The 12,914-nt window shown below is 39.9% G+C and overlaps 1 protein-coding gene across 1 annotated transcript in view; it reads right to left on the minus strand.

Moving 5' to 3' along the window:
- The window catches only part of ZNF277 (zinc finger protein 277), a 35,479-nt gene extending 23,063 nt beyond the window's left edge, over positions 1-12,416 (minus strand). Inside the window, exons 1-4 of the mRNA XM_075727860.1 lie at positions 12,374-12,416; positions 11,845-12,043; positions 8,573-8,661; positions 6,494-6,576 (exon numbers count right to left, since the gene is read on the minus strand). Of these exons, the coding sequence (XP_075583975.1) occupies positions 6,494-6,576; positions 8,573-8,661; positions 11,845-12,043; positions 12,374-12,416 (414 nt within the window). The remainder of the gene's footprint in view (positions 1-6,493; positions 6,577-8,572; positions 8,662-11,844; positions 12,044-12,373) is intronic.
- Positions 12,417-12,914: the final 498 nt, after the last annotated feature.

Genomic DNA, 12,914 nt, shown 5'->3' on the forward strand with positions numbered 1-12,914 from the left:
AGCTCCACTGGCTAGACAGACAGACTGGCACGTCAAAGACTAGTCACTAAGGAATGAAGGATGATGGCATTAGAGACCCACTTTTGGGACAGAGAAGAGAGGAAAGCAATGGGGCAGTGACATACTATCTTCCAAGAGATGCTGCCTATCCAGAGATGAAACAGAGTACTCCACTTCATCTGGTCTAGGCTGATCACCCAAGTGGGCATTCCTGACTTTTTACTAGATACTCAGATAAGGCGTTATCACAAAACACTGTGAACAAGAATGAAACAGGAAAAGGAATGGGTGGCATTTTCCTGAATCTTTCTGGGTGAGTTCAAGGCACAGGCATAGATCAACATTTTCTGGAGAGGAATATATAGCTATGGAAACAGTGACAAAATAGGGAGCATTTAAGAATATCATCATATGGCTGGGGAAACAAAGGCTACCAATGAGTCTCCTGACAAATAAGAGAAAGAGCATCTTAAGACATCAGCTTGTCAGCTAAGTGGGGAGACTTTAAACTAGGTTGGAAGGGACAGCAACAAAAAACCCAGAGAGCACTAAGAGTTGTGACTGACTGGAAAAACAGGAAGCTGGGAAGAAAATGGTGGTGGTGAGGGGGAAAGGGTGTAAGAAGGAGAACATGCTCGACAATCTGCTGAACCACAGATCTTAGGCAGACTGAATGAGTACAAAGACCAAACTATAACTTAACTGGCTTTATAATGAACTGGCAAAAGTCTCAGGATTGTAATATGAGTGTTAGAAATTTATTGTGAAACCTCTGAGGTGCATTCACCTGACTCTTACTTTGTATGGCAAGTTGCCTCTTAGGAATAGGGAAAATTGTTTTTTCTGTACCTTATCCTTGATTCCAGCCTAGTCTGCAGAGCTCAAGTTCAAAGTGAACAGTGGGAATGACTACCTGGGATGGCTATAAGGGATTGTTCCCCTAGCTGTCTGTCCCACTTGCTTTTAGGTTCTTCCTCTCTTCCCTATTGCTCCTCTTCTTGAGTTGACTCAGCTACTGAAATGATACAGGCTAGAACCTACACTTGAAGAGGCTGTAATCAATGATAGGTCAGGTGACTCAGGCCTTGAAAGGTACTGTGACACTGATGTAGAAGACATTCTTAAAGCTTGTTCAGGAAGCTGAGTCAATTAAAAAAAGGAGGAAGAGTTTCATGATATGATGAAAACTAAGTAACTGTGCAAAGATGTATGAAAAGAAAAAGAGGGTTGAAATTACAGTTGACATGTAACACAGGCTGCCAAGCTGAGGCAGGAGAAAGGTGAAGTTTGTCTTAACTAAGACAACCAAAAAAAGATGGAGACAGGCTAACACAGTAAAATGGAATAGCAAAAAACAACCTCCCCCTGCCCCCAAACACATTAGAAATAAACAGCAAAGAAAATAAGAGATCCATTCCTTAATGTAGGAAGACACCAAACACAGACAAAAGAGGAATGCTTGCAATATTCAGGGCTTCAGTCTTTGCAGGAAAGGTTAATTATGTCACAACCGTTAATGAAATGCACTTAAAACAAAAGAAACAAAGAACTGAGACCAGAAAAGGGTAAGAAAGGATTAAAAGTTGGACGTGATACATATTCAAATCTGACAGAATTTACCCAGAAGTCGTTATGGAATTAGATAAAATGATTTCTGGCCATTAGTGTGACAAGTCTTAAAAAACCATGAAGGATGGGCAAGGTTCTAGAGTGCTTGAGGAAAGCAATTAAATACTGAACATAGGCAAAGAAGGACCTATAGAATTTCAGATGTAGGTATTAACACGCTGACATTATTAGCTACTCTGTAAGCACTTCCAATGTTGCATTACACTAAATCAGGCCGGCATCTCAATCCCTTCCAGTGCATAGCTTCAACTTCTTGAACCTTGTCTCAGTTTAAGCTTGTGACAAACTGGGGATCATACAAACAGCTCATCCTGGGAAGCTGGCATAGCTGAGTCCCTCTTCCAGTTTTGGTGAAGACTCCTTTTCAGGGTCTATTTACCAGGAGGAAGAGTAGCCTCTTCACCTAAACCTACCAGTCACATGACAGGAGAATAGCTGTAAACATGACAGCAAGACAAGGTCAATGCTGTGTGTATTTTCAAAAAATAGGTTTGTGGTTTTTATCTTTTTTAGAAAAATGTTAAAGATAAGCCCAAGTGGCTTATACTGACACTGTCCCTCCTAGTACCTCGAGTTTTGCCGCCAGGACTTCCTTGCCTGGTACTGCTTCACAACTACGAATTCTTTGTCAAGACTGTGTTTTTCCAAAAGACCGTATCTGCTTTGTATTACATAGCCTTGTCAGCTATTTCAGCAAGCTGTGCTCTCTAACCTAGTTCAGGCTCATTCCTTGGCCTCTCTCAATACATCACAGTCACCATAATGCCTCTGCACGACATCCACCTTGGCTAGCTCCCCTGCTGCAATACAGCCTGAAATATTCCTGAACTGGAGTTACAAAACTGCAAAATGAAATGCTTCAGCTAGCACGTTTTAAAGACAGCATTTGTCCTTGTTTGGGCTTGCTGTTGGAGACAGCCACAGCCATTAGGATTCAAAGGCTGCAGAAAAATCACCAAAAGTTGTATAGTTCTGGTCTTTATTCTGTGCAACTCACATGAGCCTATTTGCCAGCTTGTCTGGAGGTAAAAGACTTTGCAAAGCAAAATAACTATTTAACTTGCAAGTCAACACTCAGATTGCAGCAAAAGGAAATGAAAAAATAAACAGACTTTATTGCTGTAACTAAAGCTGCTACTCCATTAGCCCCAATTACAGCTGCAGCTTGATTTCAGAAAATTCTTCTGTAAAAACTGAAGATACAATTCTGGTATTTAAAACAATGTTAATAGCAAAGGCTATTTCACACCATAATAAGAATGCACATCTCTCTCTTTTCTAACTTAATTACTCTGTAAACGAAACCAGCACTTGCCTTGGGCTAAATCCTGCACCCTTTTCTGAATTTGAGGAAATGTCTACTTGCAGAGGAGATGAGATGGCTCACCTGCCAACAGACTCCACACTCCCTTGACACCAGCAGCAGAGAGAAGGCCTAGTTGGAACAGGACTGCATAGCACACAACACCACAAAATCAGAAACAAACACCCCTTAAAAAAATAAGTACAGTCCAATGTGTAGCAGCCAGGAGTTACTATTAGAATAGACAGTTCTATTAAAACATTAGCTGCATACTCAATCATGACCCTCTTTCCTTCCTCAAAGCCACAAACATGATATATGCTTGGGAAACGAACATCATTATGACACTGCATGCCCACATGCAATATTCAAGATGTATTTCATAATGTCAAAACGACTATAGGAAACTGGTAAAGGTACAGAGAAGTGCAACAATGCTGCACAGTGAAGAACCACCAAATAGACAGCGTCCTCAACCTCAAATCACTGAATCATTGAGGCTGCAAAGGACCTCTTGAGAGCAACTAGTCCAACCTGTATGCCCAAGCAGGGTCACCTAGAGCTGCTTACCCAGGACTGTGTCTAGTTGTGTTTTGAGTATCTTCACAGATTAAGACTCTACAACCTCCCTGGGCAATTTGTTCTAGTGTTTGACCACCCTCACAGTAAAAAAATGTTTTCTTGTTTTCAGAGGAAATTTCCTGATTTTTAATTCATGCCCATTGCCTCTTGTCCTATTGGTGGGCATTACTGAGAAGAATCTGAGTCCCTCTTCTTCATTCCCATCAAGTATTTACACACATTGATAAGATCCCCCCTGAGCCTTGTCTTCCAGGCTTAACAGTCCAAGCTCCATCTTTGTGACCCTGTGCTGGACTTGCTCAAGTAAGTCTGTATCTTTCTTGTACTGAGGAGCCCAGCACTGGATGCAGCACTCCAGATGTGGTCTCACTAGTGCTGAGGAGAGGGGAAGGATCACCTCCCTTGACCTGCTGGCAACATTCTTCCTAATACAGCACAGGATGCTGTTGGCCTCCTTTGCCATAAGGGTGCACTTCAGCAAATGACTAATGAAAGGCACAACGTAAGGCAGATAAATCAGGAGAGAAATCATGAATGGTTTGGATAAGATTAAGGAGAAATTGTTCACTACCTCTTCTAATGAAAAAACCAGCCAGGTGTGAGATGACAGGCTCAAAAGGACCAAATAGATGGTTCTCTCCCAGTGTGCAGTTAAGCTGTGCAACTCACTGCTGCCAGAAGCTGTAGTTACTGGAAGTTTGTGTGGGTTCAGAGTTGGACATTCATGAAAGAAAGATCTATTGTGTTAATAAACACGGATACAATGTTGCTGAATTAGGAAATTCTTGAGCTGACAATTGCTGGAGACTACATGAATCTTTTGAGAAAGAACCACCACCAGATCAGAAGAGGGCAAATACCACAGACACTTTGCTGCTGTCAAGGATAAGATACTGATCTAAACAAACCTTTTTTACTGATCCAGGATGGCTTCTCTTACGATGAATTGGAAGAGAAGTGTGCTAGGCATGAGTGTATCGGCTGTTTTTTCCGAGTCCATCCCAATCCAATGGACCTACACAGAAATGAAGCTGTGGCAACTCCAACTCCATGGGAAATCCTCAGTGGCAGAACTACCACATTTCTCCTTTGCAGGAGCTGGGATCCTATGGAGAGCTGTGTAAGACTTATACATACTCCACAGGTTCTGGGGATTTGCTAGTCATGGGCCGCGAGCTGCAGAACATTACTTTAGCCAACAAACTGAAACAGCACTCACAGGGTAGCTGAACCAAATGGATTTTGCCTGCCAATCCCAATTTTTCTGGGGACTAGAATTTGTTTTTTGTAAGCATCTGCTTCATTCTGAATACATATGATTTAAGGTGTCTTTAGTTGCATGCTGTGTATGTACAGACTTGTAATAGAAACATACCAGAAGAATCATAGAATCGTTTAGGTTGGAAAAGACCTTTAAGATCATCCAGTCCAACCATTAACCTAACATTACCAAGTCCACCACTAAACCAATTAAGGGTAGAGTAGCAATTTCATGTTTCCTGGCTTGGTGGCTGGATTATTTATAATGAAAGTAAAAACTAGGAATCGTTAAGACTGGAAAGGACCTCTAAGATCATCAGTCCAATCATCAACCCAACACCACCATGCCCACTAAACCATGTCCCAGAGTGCCACGTCTGCCCATTTTTTGAACACTTCCAGGGATGGGGACTCCACCACCTCTCTGGGCAGCCTGTTCCAATTCTTGACCACCCTTTCTGTAAAGAAATTTTTCCTAATATCCAACCTAAACCTCCCCTGGTGCAGCTTGAGCCCATTCCTTCTTGTCCTATCACTAACTACTTGGGAGAAGAGACCAACACCCACCTCACTACAACCTCCTTTCAGGGAGTTGTAGAGAGCGATAAGGTCTCCCCTCAGCCTCCTCTTCTCCAGGCTAAACAACCCCAGTTCCTTCAGCCGCTCCTCATAAGACATGTGCTCCAGACCCTTCACCAGCTTTGTTGCCCTTCTCTGAACACAAAGGGTTAAAAGGCCTGTGTTGAGAATTCCCAGGACACAGCTGCCAGCAGTAAACTGAGGAACATATTTATGTAAAGACCATAAGGCCTGCACTCTAACACCTCACAGTACAGATGACTTGCCAGCAGAAGATCCTGCATCCTAACACAAGGAGACTGGCAACAAGGCTGCTATATATCACATAACATTCATTTTAAATTAGCCCAACAGCAAAAACAGACTACAGATGTGTATTCCACACAAGAAAACATCAAAAAAAGCCCAGTGGTCAGCAACCTGGTCTAAGACTCATGCAAGCTGAAGTCAGCAAGAGCTTAACATGAAGGATAACCCATTCAGAACTGACAACTCCTGAAAAATAGAGAGGTCTGTCCAAAGTACTAGGTTGCCATCACCAAGCAAGAAGAATCAGAGTGGTTCATGAGGACTCAACAGCTGGCATTTCTTGTCCTTTGCATCTCACAGAAACAATACTGGTCAGACTTCCTCCACTCACACACTGTGGTGCTTGTGAGTATGCGAGTGTGAATTATCAAATCTGGGTAAGAGAGTGTGAATACACCAAACCAACTTGCTTGAAGATTTTGTACATAAGTATCACCTTCCCTTTTCACAGTATCACACACTAAGTTTTATTTTGCTAATTTCCTTACGTTGTATGTTTTTACACAAAAGATAGTGTGTCAATGCATTGCAGATTCTTGCAAGAAGGAAAATGTTCAGCACACTCAGCCTTTTTCAGTGCTCTGGGTGTATTTTCCACTCGTGTGGAACACCGACATACAACCTGTAAATTTGTTCCAAGGAAAAATCTATAAACAAGGAGTTTGTGTATGTTTGTGCAGCAGCTATGGAAATCAGCTTAAAAAAAATATAAAAAATCAGAATTTTGCAGTCTAGTAAAAAATACTTTCACTTTAAAATGCCCACTAAGTTACCACATATTACACTATGGAACTGTTTACCTCAAAAAATGAAACAACAGTAATTTCTTACCAGTCTCTTTTGCTGAAGCTGTTCTCTAAGTAATCTGTCTTCTGGTAGAACATCACATAGAAGAAAATAATTGTCCTGTTCTTCTGTTAAGACATTAGGAAGTGTGGGTAAGGGATGGGAAGTTGCAGCTGCTTTGCATATTTCTGGCACATAATTTGCTAAACCTTTGGAATGCGTTAAGAATGTGAGAATGTGTTTTTTAATCTATAAAAGTCAGCTATTTTAATTTCATAATTTAATGAAACATGCTTAAACATTTGTATATACATATTTATAAGACCATCATTTATATTGCAGTACAAAGACAAAAGTATTGCACAGGTTTTCTCCACTACCAGCTTTATTCTTTTTTATGATGGTTCTTCTGGAGACATAAAGCAATTTTAATAATTTATATTGGTTACAGTATAAAGTCAGCATGAAAGAAACATGAAATCACCTTTAATTTTATCTTGCATGTGGAATTTTCAGTTATTTTCCTAAGTAATTGTCAGTTTTCAGTGATTATCATCATTTGGTACACCCTCCCCTTACCCAGACTGATCCCATTACCTTTTACCATCAGATCTTGTTCCATCTGCAGGTATGCACTGTAACTGTTTAGTAACACACACTGAGACTTGCCAAATTTACATTTCTACTTGTATGTTTTACCCACATTTTATGTTTACTAACCTTTTAACTATTTATGTTCTTATTCAATTTAATAATAAACCAAATCTTATTCAAATGAATTACCTTACTCATCATGTAAGAAAATACAGAAACACAAAAATATTTTGCATCTGAAATTTACTCATTTATTAATCAAAGGGTTATGTGGTTGGTGAACTGAAGTGACCATTATTAAGTCTTTTACAATTTTAAACTTGCTAGATTTCAGCCTTTCCCATCTTTTCATACAGAAGCCTGTGTGAAGAAGAGAAACTCCCTGATTTCTGAGCTATCAATTTGAAGGAGACAGCCATTAAAATTAACAAATTCATTAACAAACGAACAATGAAGTATTCTCATTGTCCTCTGGAAGGGCTATTGATGGTTTATAATTCTGGCAAGCTCTGGCATTCAGGCGCTTGATTTGAAATTTTCAAACTGAGTGGTAAGCGTTAAAATTTCAGAAGCAAAAAACATACATACATAAGAGAAATGCAATTATGGTCTTTGGAGTGATTTTCATGTTTTCTAGGACTATTTTTCTTTAAATTATTATTTTATCTTTAAATTGAATAATTAAAACAATTTATTTTCATCCCTTTTGTTCTCAGTTTTCACCTTCCACCCATCTCTGACACTGGCTGCATGCATTTCTTCCTCTCTTTTAAGCTCCCCATGGAGAATTAAAGATGCAGGAAAGACCTAACGTTCTCTTACCTGCTTTTAGGTAAACTATATTTTTCTGTTAGAAAAGGGGAAGCCAAAGAAATGCATCAGCTACTTCTGAGAAAAACACTTCCTTCGCACAGTCATCACTGTCCTTATGAGGGAACATCCCACTGTGCCAACGCAGCAGAACAGTGAAGTATGGTCTTTGGTCTTGTGTTGGAGCCCAGAAAATGGCAGTCTTTGTACCCCTACCGTGAAGATATTGTCTCCTAATACTCTTGGGCCAGTAAGCATTGTGGTAGGGGAAAGGAAGGGCGATGTGGCCCTGATGTCCAGGAAGAGTTAGTGGCATCAGTGGGGGTGGCGGACAGGGTGAAAGCGGAAAAGACAGCTCACTGGGAATGTTTCTCCACATTTCTGGAAGGACTGTCACCAATTATTTATGCAGTGGGTACCAAAGCTTCCACAGCCACAATATAAACAGCACTGCTTCCCGGCCTTGATTTGTAACCGGCCCTAATTTGGCAGCGCATTTAAGCATGTATTGAGCTCATCCTCACTGAGCACAGTGCTGAAGCACGTGTTGCAATCCTTGGAAAAGGTAAGTTTAAATATGTGGTTAAGAGTTAAACATTGCTTCTGTGGTTTTCTGACCTAATGTCAGATTATTTCACACTTGGCTGATCAAAGCAGCAGTATATGCCAGAAATTATCACGTGACCTGGCCAACAGAGGGTAAACAAACAGCATACTTACCTAATGGAGCTTCTGAATTTGTTCTTATCACACTACAAAAGTCTGTGATGGGCTGTTCTGCAAATCTCTTCTTCCAGTACAAGATGTATCTTTAAAAATAAGGCGGAGATGATTAGTGAAAAAGGAAACATCAAAAAAAGTTTAATAAACAGTTCATCAGCTCTTGCTTTTTCCATCCTCTAAATTCTTAAGAGTGTTTTGTGTTTTTTTTTTAATTCCTGTCTGTTTTTTTCTTCCTTTAATCTAGTTTTCCAATTCATTAAATTCATTCAGCTTCACTAAAACTGGGTTTAACCATCCTGTCAAAGTGAAGAACTCAGTAAGACAGATTTGCATTAAGCTTTACATAAACACTGTGACCTATTCACATCTTCAGACAGAAGTGCCAGTCAGATGCATCTTTACTGAAAGATACACTACAGAGTACTCTCAAATTCCCAAAATATTGTGGTCTGTGTTCTGCAAGATGCAGGCAGGAATCTGACACTCAGCAAAAACACCAACTTGTCAAAAGTGAGGTTCTGGCAGGTCTCCTGTGGAGTTACAGTGAAAGCTGTAGCTTGGCAGACAACTAGAAAGACAGAAAAATGAAGTCCCCCAAAACACCTGGGGGTGGGATAGCAGACAGAATAAGGAAAGCCCTGAACACATCTTGAAGGTTTAAACCATCAACTACAGTTGTTTAGAAGCATTCTTGTGCTATCATTGTATTACAGCAGCATTAACAGACCCCAGCTGAGATTAGGTTCCCACTGAACTGGAAGCTACTGCCTAACCAAGAAGAAATCATCACCTTCAATTACACGATGAAGGGAACCAAGCAATCCTTGTGCTAATTATTCAGAATCTTACTATAAAAAAAAATCTGAAAATGCTTCAGTGCATGCTTATATTTATTCTTATGACTCGTGTGTGATATAAAGCATGTGAGAGTCGGTAAGGTAAAGGTTAACTATTCAATGACAGCTTCCTATTGAGACATGCCATCAAATTAGGAAAAGAATCATAAAAAAAAAGATATCATTATTATGAGGATATTTTTAAATAGTTGTAGCTTTTAATATTTGTGCAATCTAAAAGTTTACTTGCCACAGCTATCACATCCTATGGTCGCTCATATTACCTCTATTTACCATCTATCTTACTATATGAGGACTTTAACTGCAGCAGCCAAGGCATCAGCACTTATTTGTTTCTGCTAACTTTGACATGGAGAGGATTAACCTCCGGTACAGCAGACAGCTAAGCACAGTGAAGCCAGCATGCACGGCTGAAGCTCATTCAGAGGCATCATTAGATGTCAGTGAGAGGTGAGCATTTTGTTGTCCCCTGCCTACTCCACTGTTTATAATGCACAATGAAACAGTCTTGCTGCTACACAGAACAGCAAGTCTTCCAGAATAAGTCATCCTTGAGCTTTTAGGACATAAATGTGCAAATGAAGGGATTTCAAGATGTCATTTAGTCTGTCGCCTGCACTGAAATAAATGAATACTGTTCAGACAAACTCACCTAAGCATAACTGTCTGTGCCATGAAGCTTACTGTTAAGGGATTTCATATCCTAAGATTTAACCCAAATAATCAATGATCAAATGAAGCCAATGCCTTGTGATACTTCCAGGGAGAGAGAATGAGTGACCAGTGTCCATGTCCAGTCATGCAGTGCAAACTTAGTCCCCTTATCTCTTCCCCTTGCCCTAATGCCAACTTATCTTTATTCTTCCAAGTTAAAAAAAAAAAAACCTTAAAGAAGTTTTTTGTTAGCATTGCTCTTCTCTGGATTGTCCACTTCTTGTAGTTCTGTCAAGAAATGTACTCCTAAGACTGATTGTAACTTATTGCTAAGTATAAAAAAATACTATGTTTTCATAGGTGTTTCCCTGTATTTTTCACACTTTAACACCTCAGATTGTATTTCCTTTTTTTGTGCATCGTATTAGACTATTTTACTGATATTCAGTAGAGCAAATAAAAGAAGGCACACTTCAGAGTAACAACTCCATCATTTCACATCCTGGGACCACTTTCTATAAGATTTGGCTACCTTCCAATTGCATTAGCAGCAAAAAGAATCTAAATGGACATTTTCTTGAAAAGGTGATTTTAAAATACATTTCTATTAACGCAAAATAATCCCTCAAGCACACTTGAACTGGCAGTCCATGACTGAGCAGCTCTGATCCCTTAATTTATCTGAGGAAACTAGCATTATCTCCAAAGAACACTGCATTCTTGTTCTGCCTGCTTTCAGCATAAAACCAAACAAAAACAAGTATCAGTTTTCAATTTTAAGCAACATTAAGCTCATACATCTGAATAAGGATTTATATGGCTTACATTTCTCTTCCTAAATTTCATCCTAATATTTCTTTTTTTTTTTGCATCTTGATAGACACAAGTTATTGGCTTTGGCTGAGTAACTAATCACAGAAGACTGACCAGAAAACTCCTTTTAGTTGAGAAATTATCCAGCTAACATCTAAACACTTCAACAGAACTATCTACAAACTGGCAGGTACTGTCTAGCCTGCCGCCTGCCACATACATTGCTGTGTGTGAAAGCAAAATGCCAAGCAAGCGCCTAATCTCTGAAGTTACAAGCCAGCTGGGGCCATGCCAGCTACTGGAGGAAGTTAAGAGAGAGAAAGCCAAATGTGACCCTGCTGAGATGATCAATGACACAGCTGTAGGAGTCACAGTTGTATGTAGATCACAGTACTGTAAAGTATAGTTAAGGATTAAATGTGATTTCTATGGGGAAATACTGGCATCCTTAAAACAGGGCAAATGAATTTCATCCCAGAATGTGAGAGATCCTGTACTGAGCAGCTTCTGTGTACAATTCACAGCTTTAGGACATTGTACAGTGGAAGAAATAGTCTTCTCCTATATGAATAAAATCCAAAATTAGGAGAGTCGATTGTCTAGAATGTGCTTCACAAAATAAACAGCTTTCTAGCTTGTACACCACTTGTTGATTCGTGACAGGACCTGAGAATTCCCTAGGATATGTTAAAGAATGTCTAACATAGGAATTACCCTGTATTCTAATATTGAGTCCCCCCAAAATCTAGAGGCTGAGGAGTAGGAGGAGAATGGGAAAACAACCTTACAATCCAGCAACAAAAAGCTCACCAAAAAAGTAATAAAACTCCTCCCACAACACCCCACTGCTTTTTAAAGTATTTTGAAAAGACGATCTCTAGTTTTCTGTAGCTTTCTGTAATGTCTGCACACATACACATTCATTTTAAACAATATAACCCTTACCTTCTAAAATCTGCAACCAGTTTCACATCTGCTATGACGAGCTTGTGTTCAATAATCATGTGCTTTAGGAGCTGGTTTTGTTCTGCTAAGAGATAGCACTCTTTGCAGAAAATACAAGGCACATAGGGAGAACTTTCTACAGCAGCAACACCACCTGGACTTTCTGGCAGAGACAGAGGCTCCAAAATACACTCTGTATCTAAAATTAAAAAAAAAAAAAAAATTGACTAAGTGAATAAATCTACATCATCTGGAGTAAGTACTTTTAGGCAGTCCATGTAAAACCTGTTTTGTTGGGTCCCAGTTTTGTTGCATGGATCATGCCATGCAACAAGGTGTTTGGAAGCAAGTTGACTGCATTATTCCCAAGAAGGACAGTGGGAGGTTAGCACAGGACAGTTCACAAGTATCTGCTCCAGCTGAAACTCCCAGCTGACACCAAGTCAAACAGACACAAGAGCTCTGCTTATTACTAAAGGAAGTTTTATGATGAGAAACCTACTTTTCTTACTCTCTCTAACTAGTCTACCTGTTAATACAAATGAAGCTACTCTCTTTGCCACAGTCTTCATACTATCAGGAAGGCTTTAGACTGTATGACACAAACTATTTTCTATGTTGATTTCCCCTAATAATATTTTTATTTATTGCACAATACTTCTATCATTTTCTGAATAACTCTTAAAGGTCTGTATGTACGTCTTGCCTTTTTTTCCCACTAGCATCTCTCTCACTGTTCTGTGACAAGGGAAAACACTATTCTTGATAAAGATTACTGCCATATGAAAGCTTGTGCCTACTGAAACACTTCCTAACTGTACAGCTGTTGAGGAGGGGCCAGCCATGTCCCACGTGGAAAGGTCAATGGCCTGTGTTTGTACTGTAGTGCACCAGTCAGACATAGGTTGCTCAAATGACGGCACACAGAGTTGAGCCTCCAGCTCATGTTCTCCAGGTTCACTGCTGTTTGTAGTTCAACAAGTGGGTGGATTGCACAGTACTGCAGTAGCGTTTGTTGCAAACAAGCAGACTGACCCAGGGTATATGTGTGTCCCCCCATTTAAACAATA

The sequence above is a fragment of the Pelecanus crispus genome, chromosome 1 (assembly GCF_030463565.1).
Source record: "Pelecanus crispus isolate bPelCri1 chromosome 1, bPelCri1.pri, whole genome shotgun sequence".
Classification (NCBI taxonomy): domain Eukaryota; kingdom Metazoa; phylum Chordata; class Aves; order Pelecaniformes; family Pelecanidae; genus Pelecanus; species Pelecanus crispus.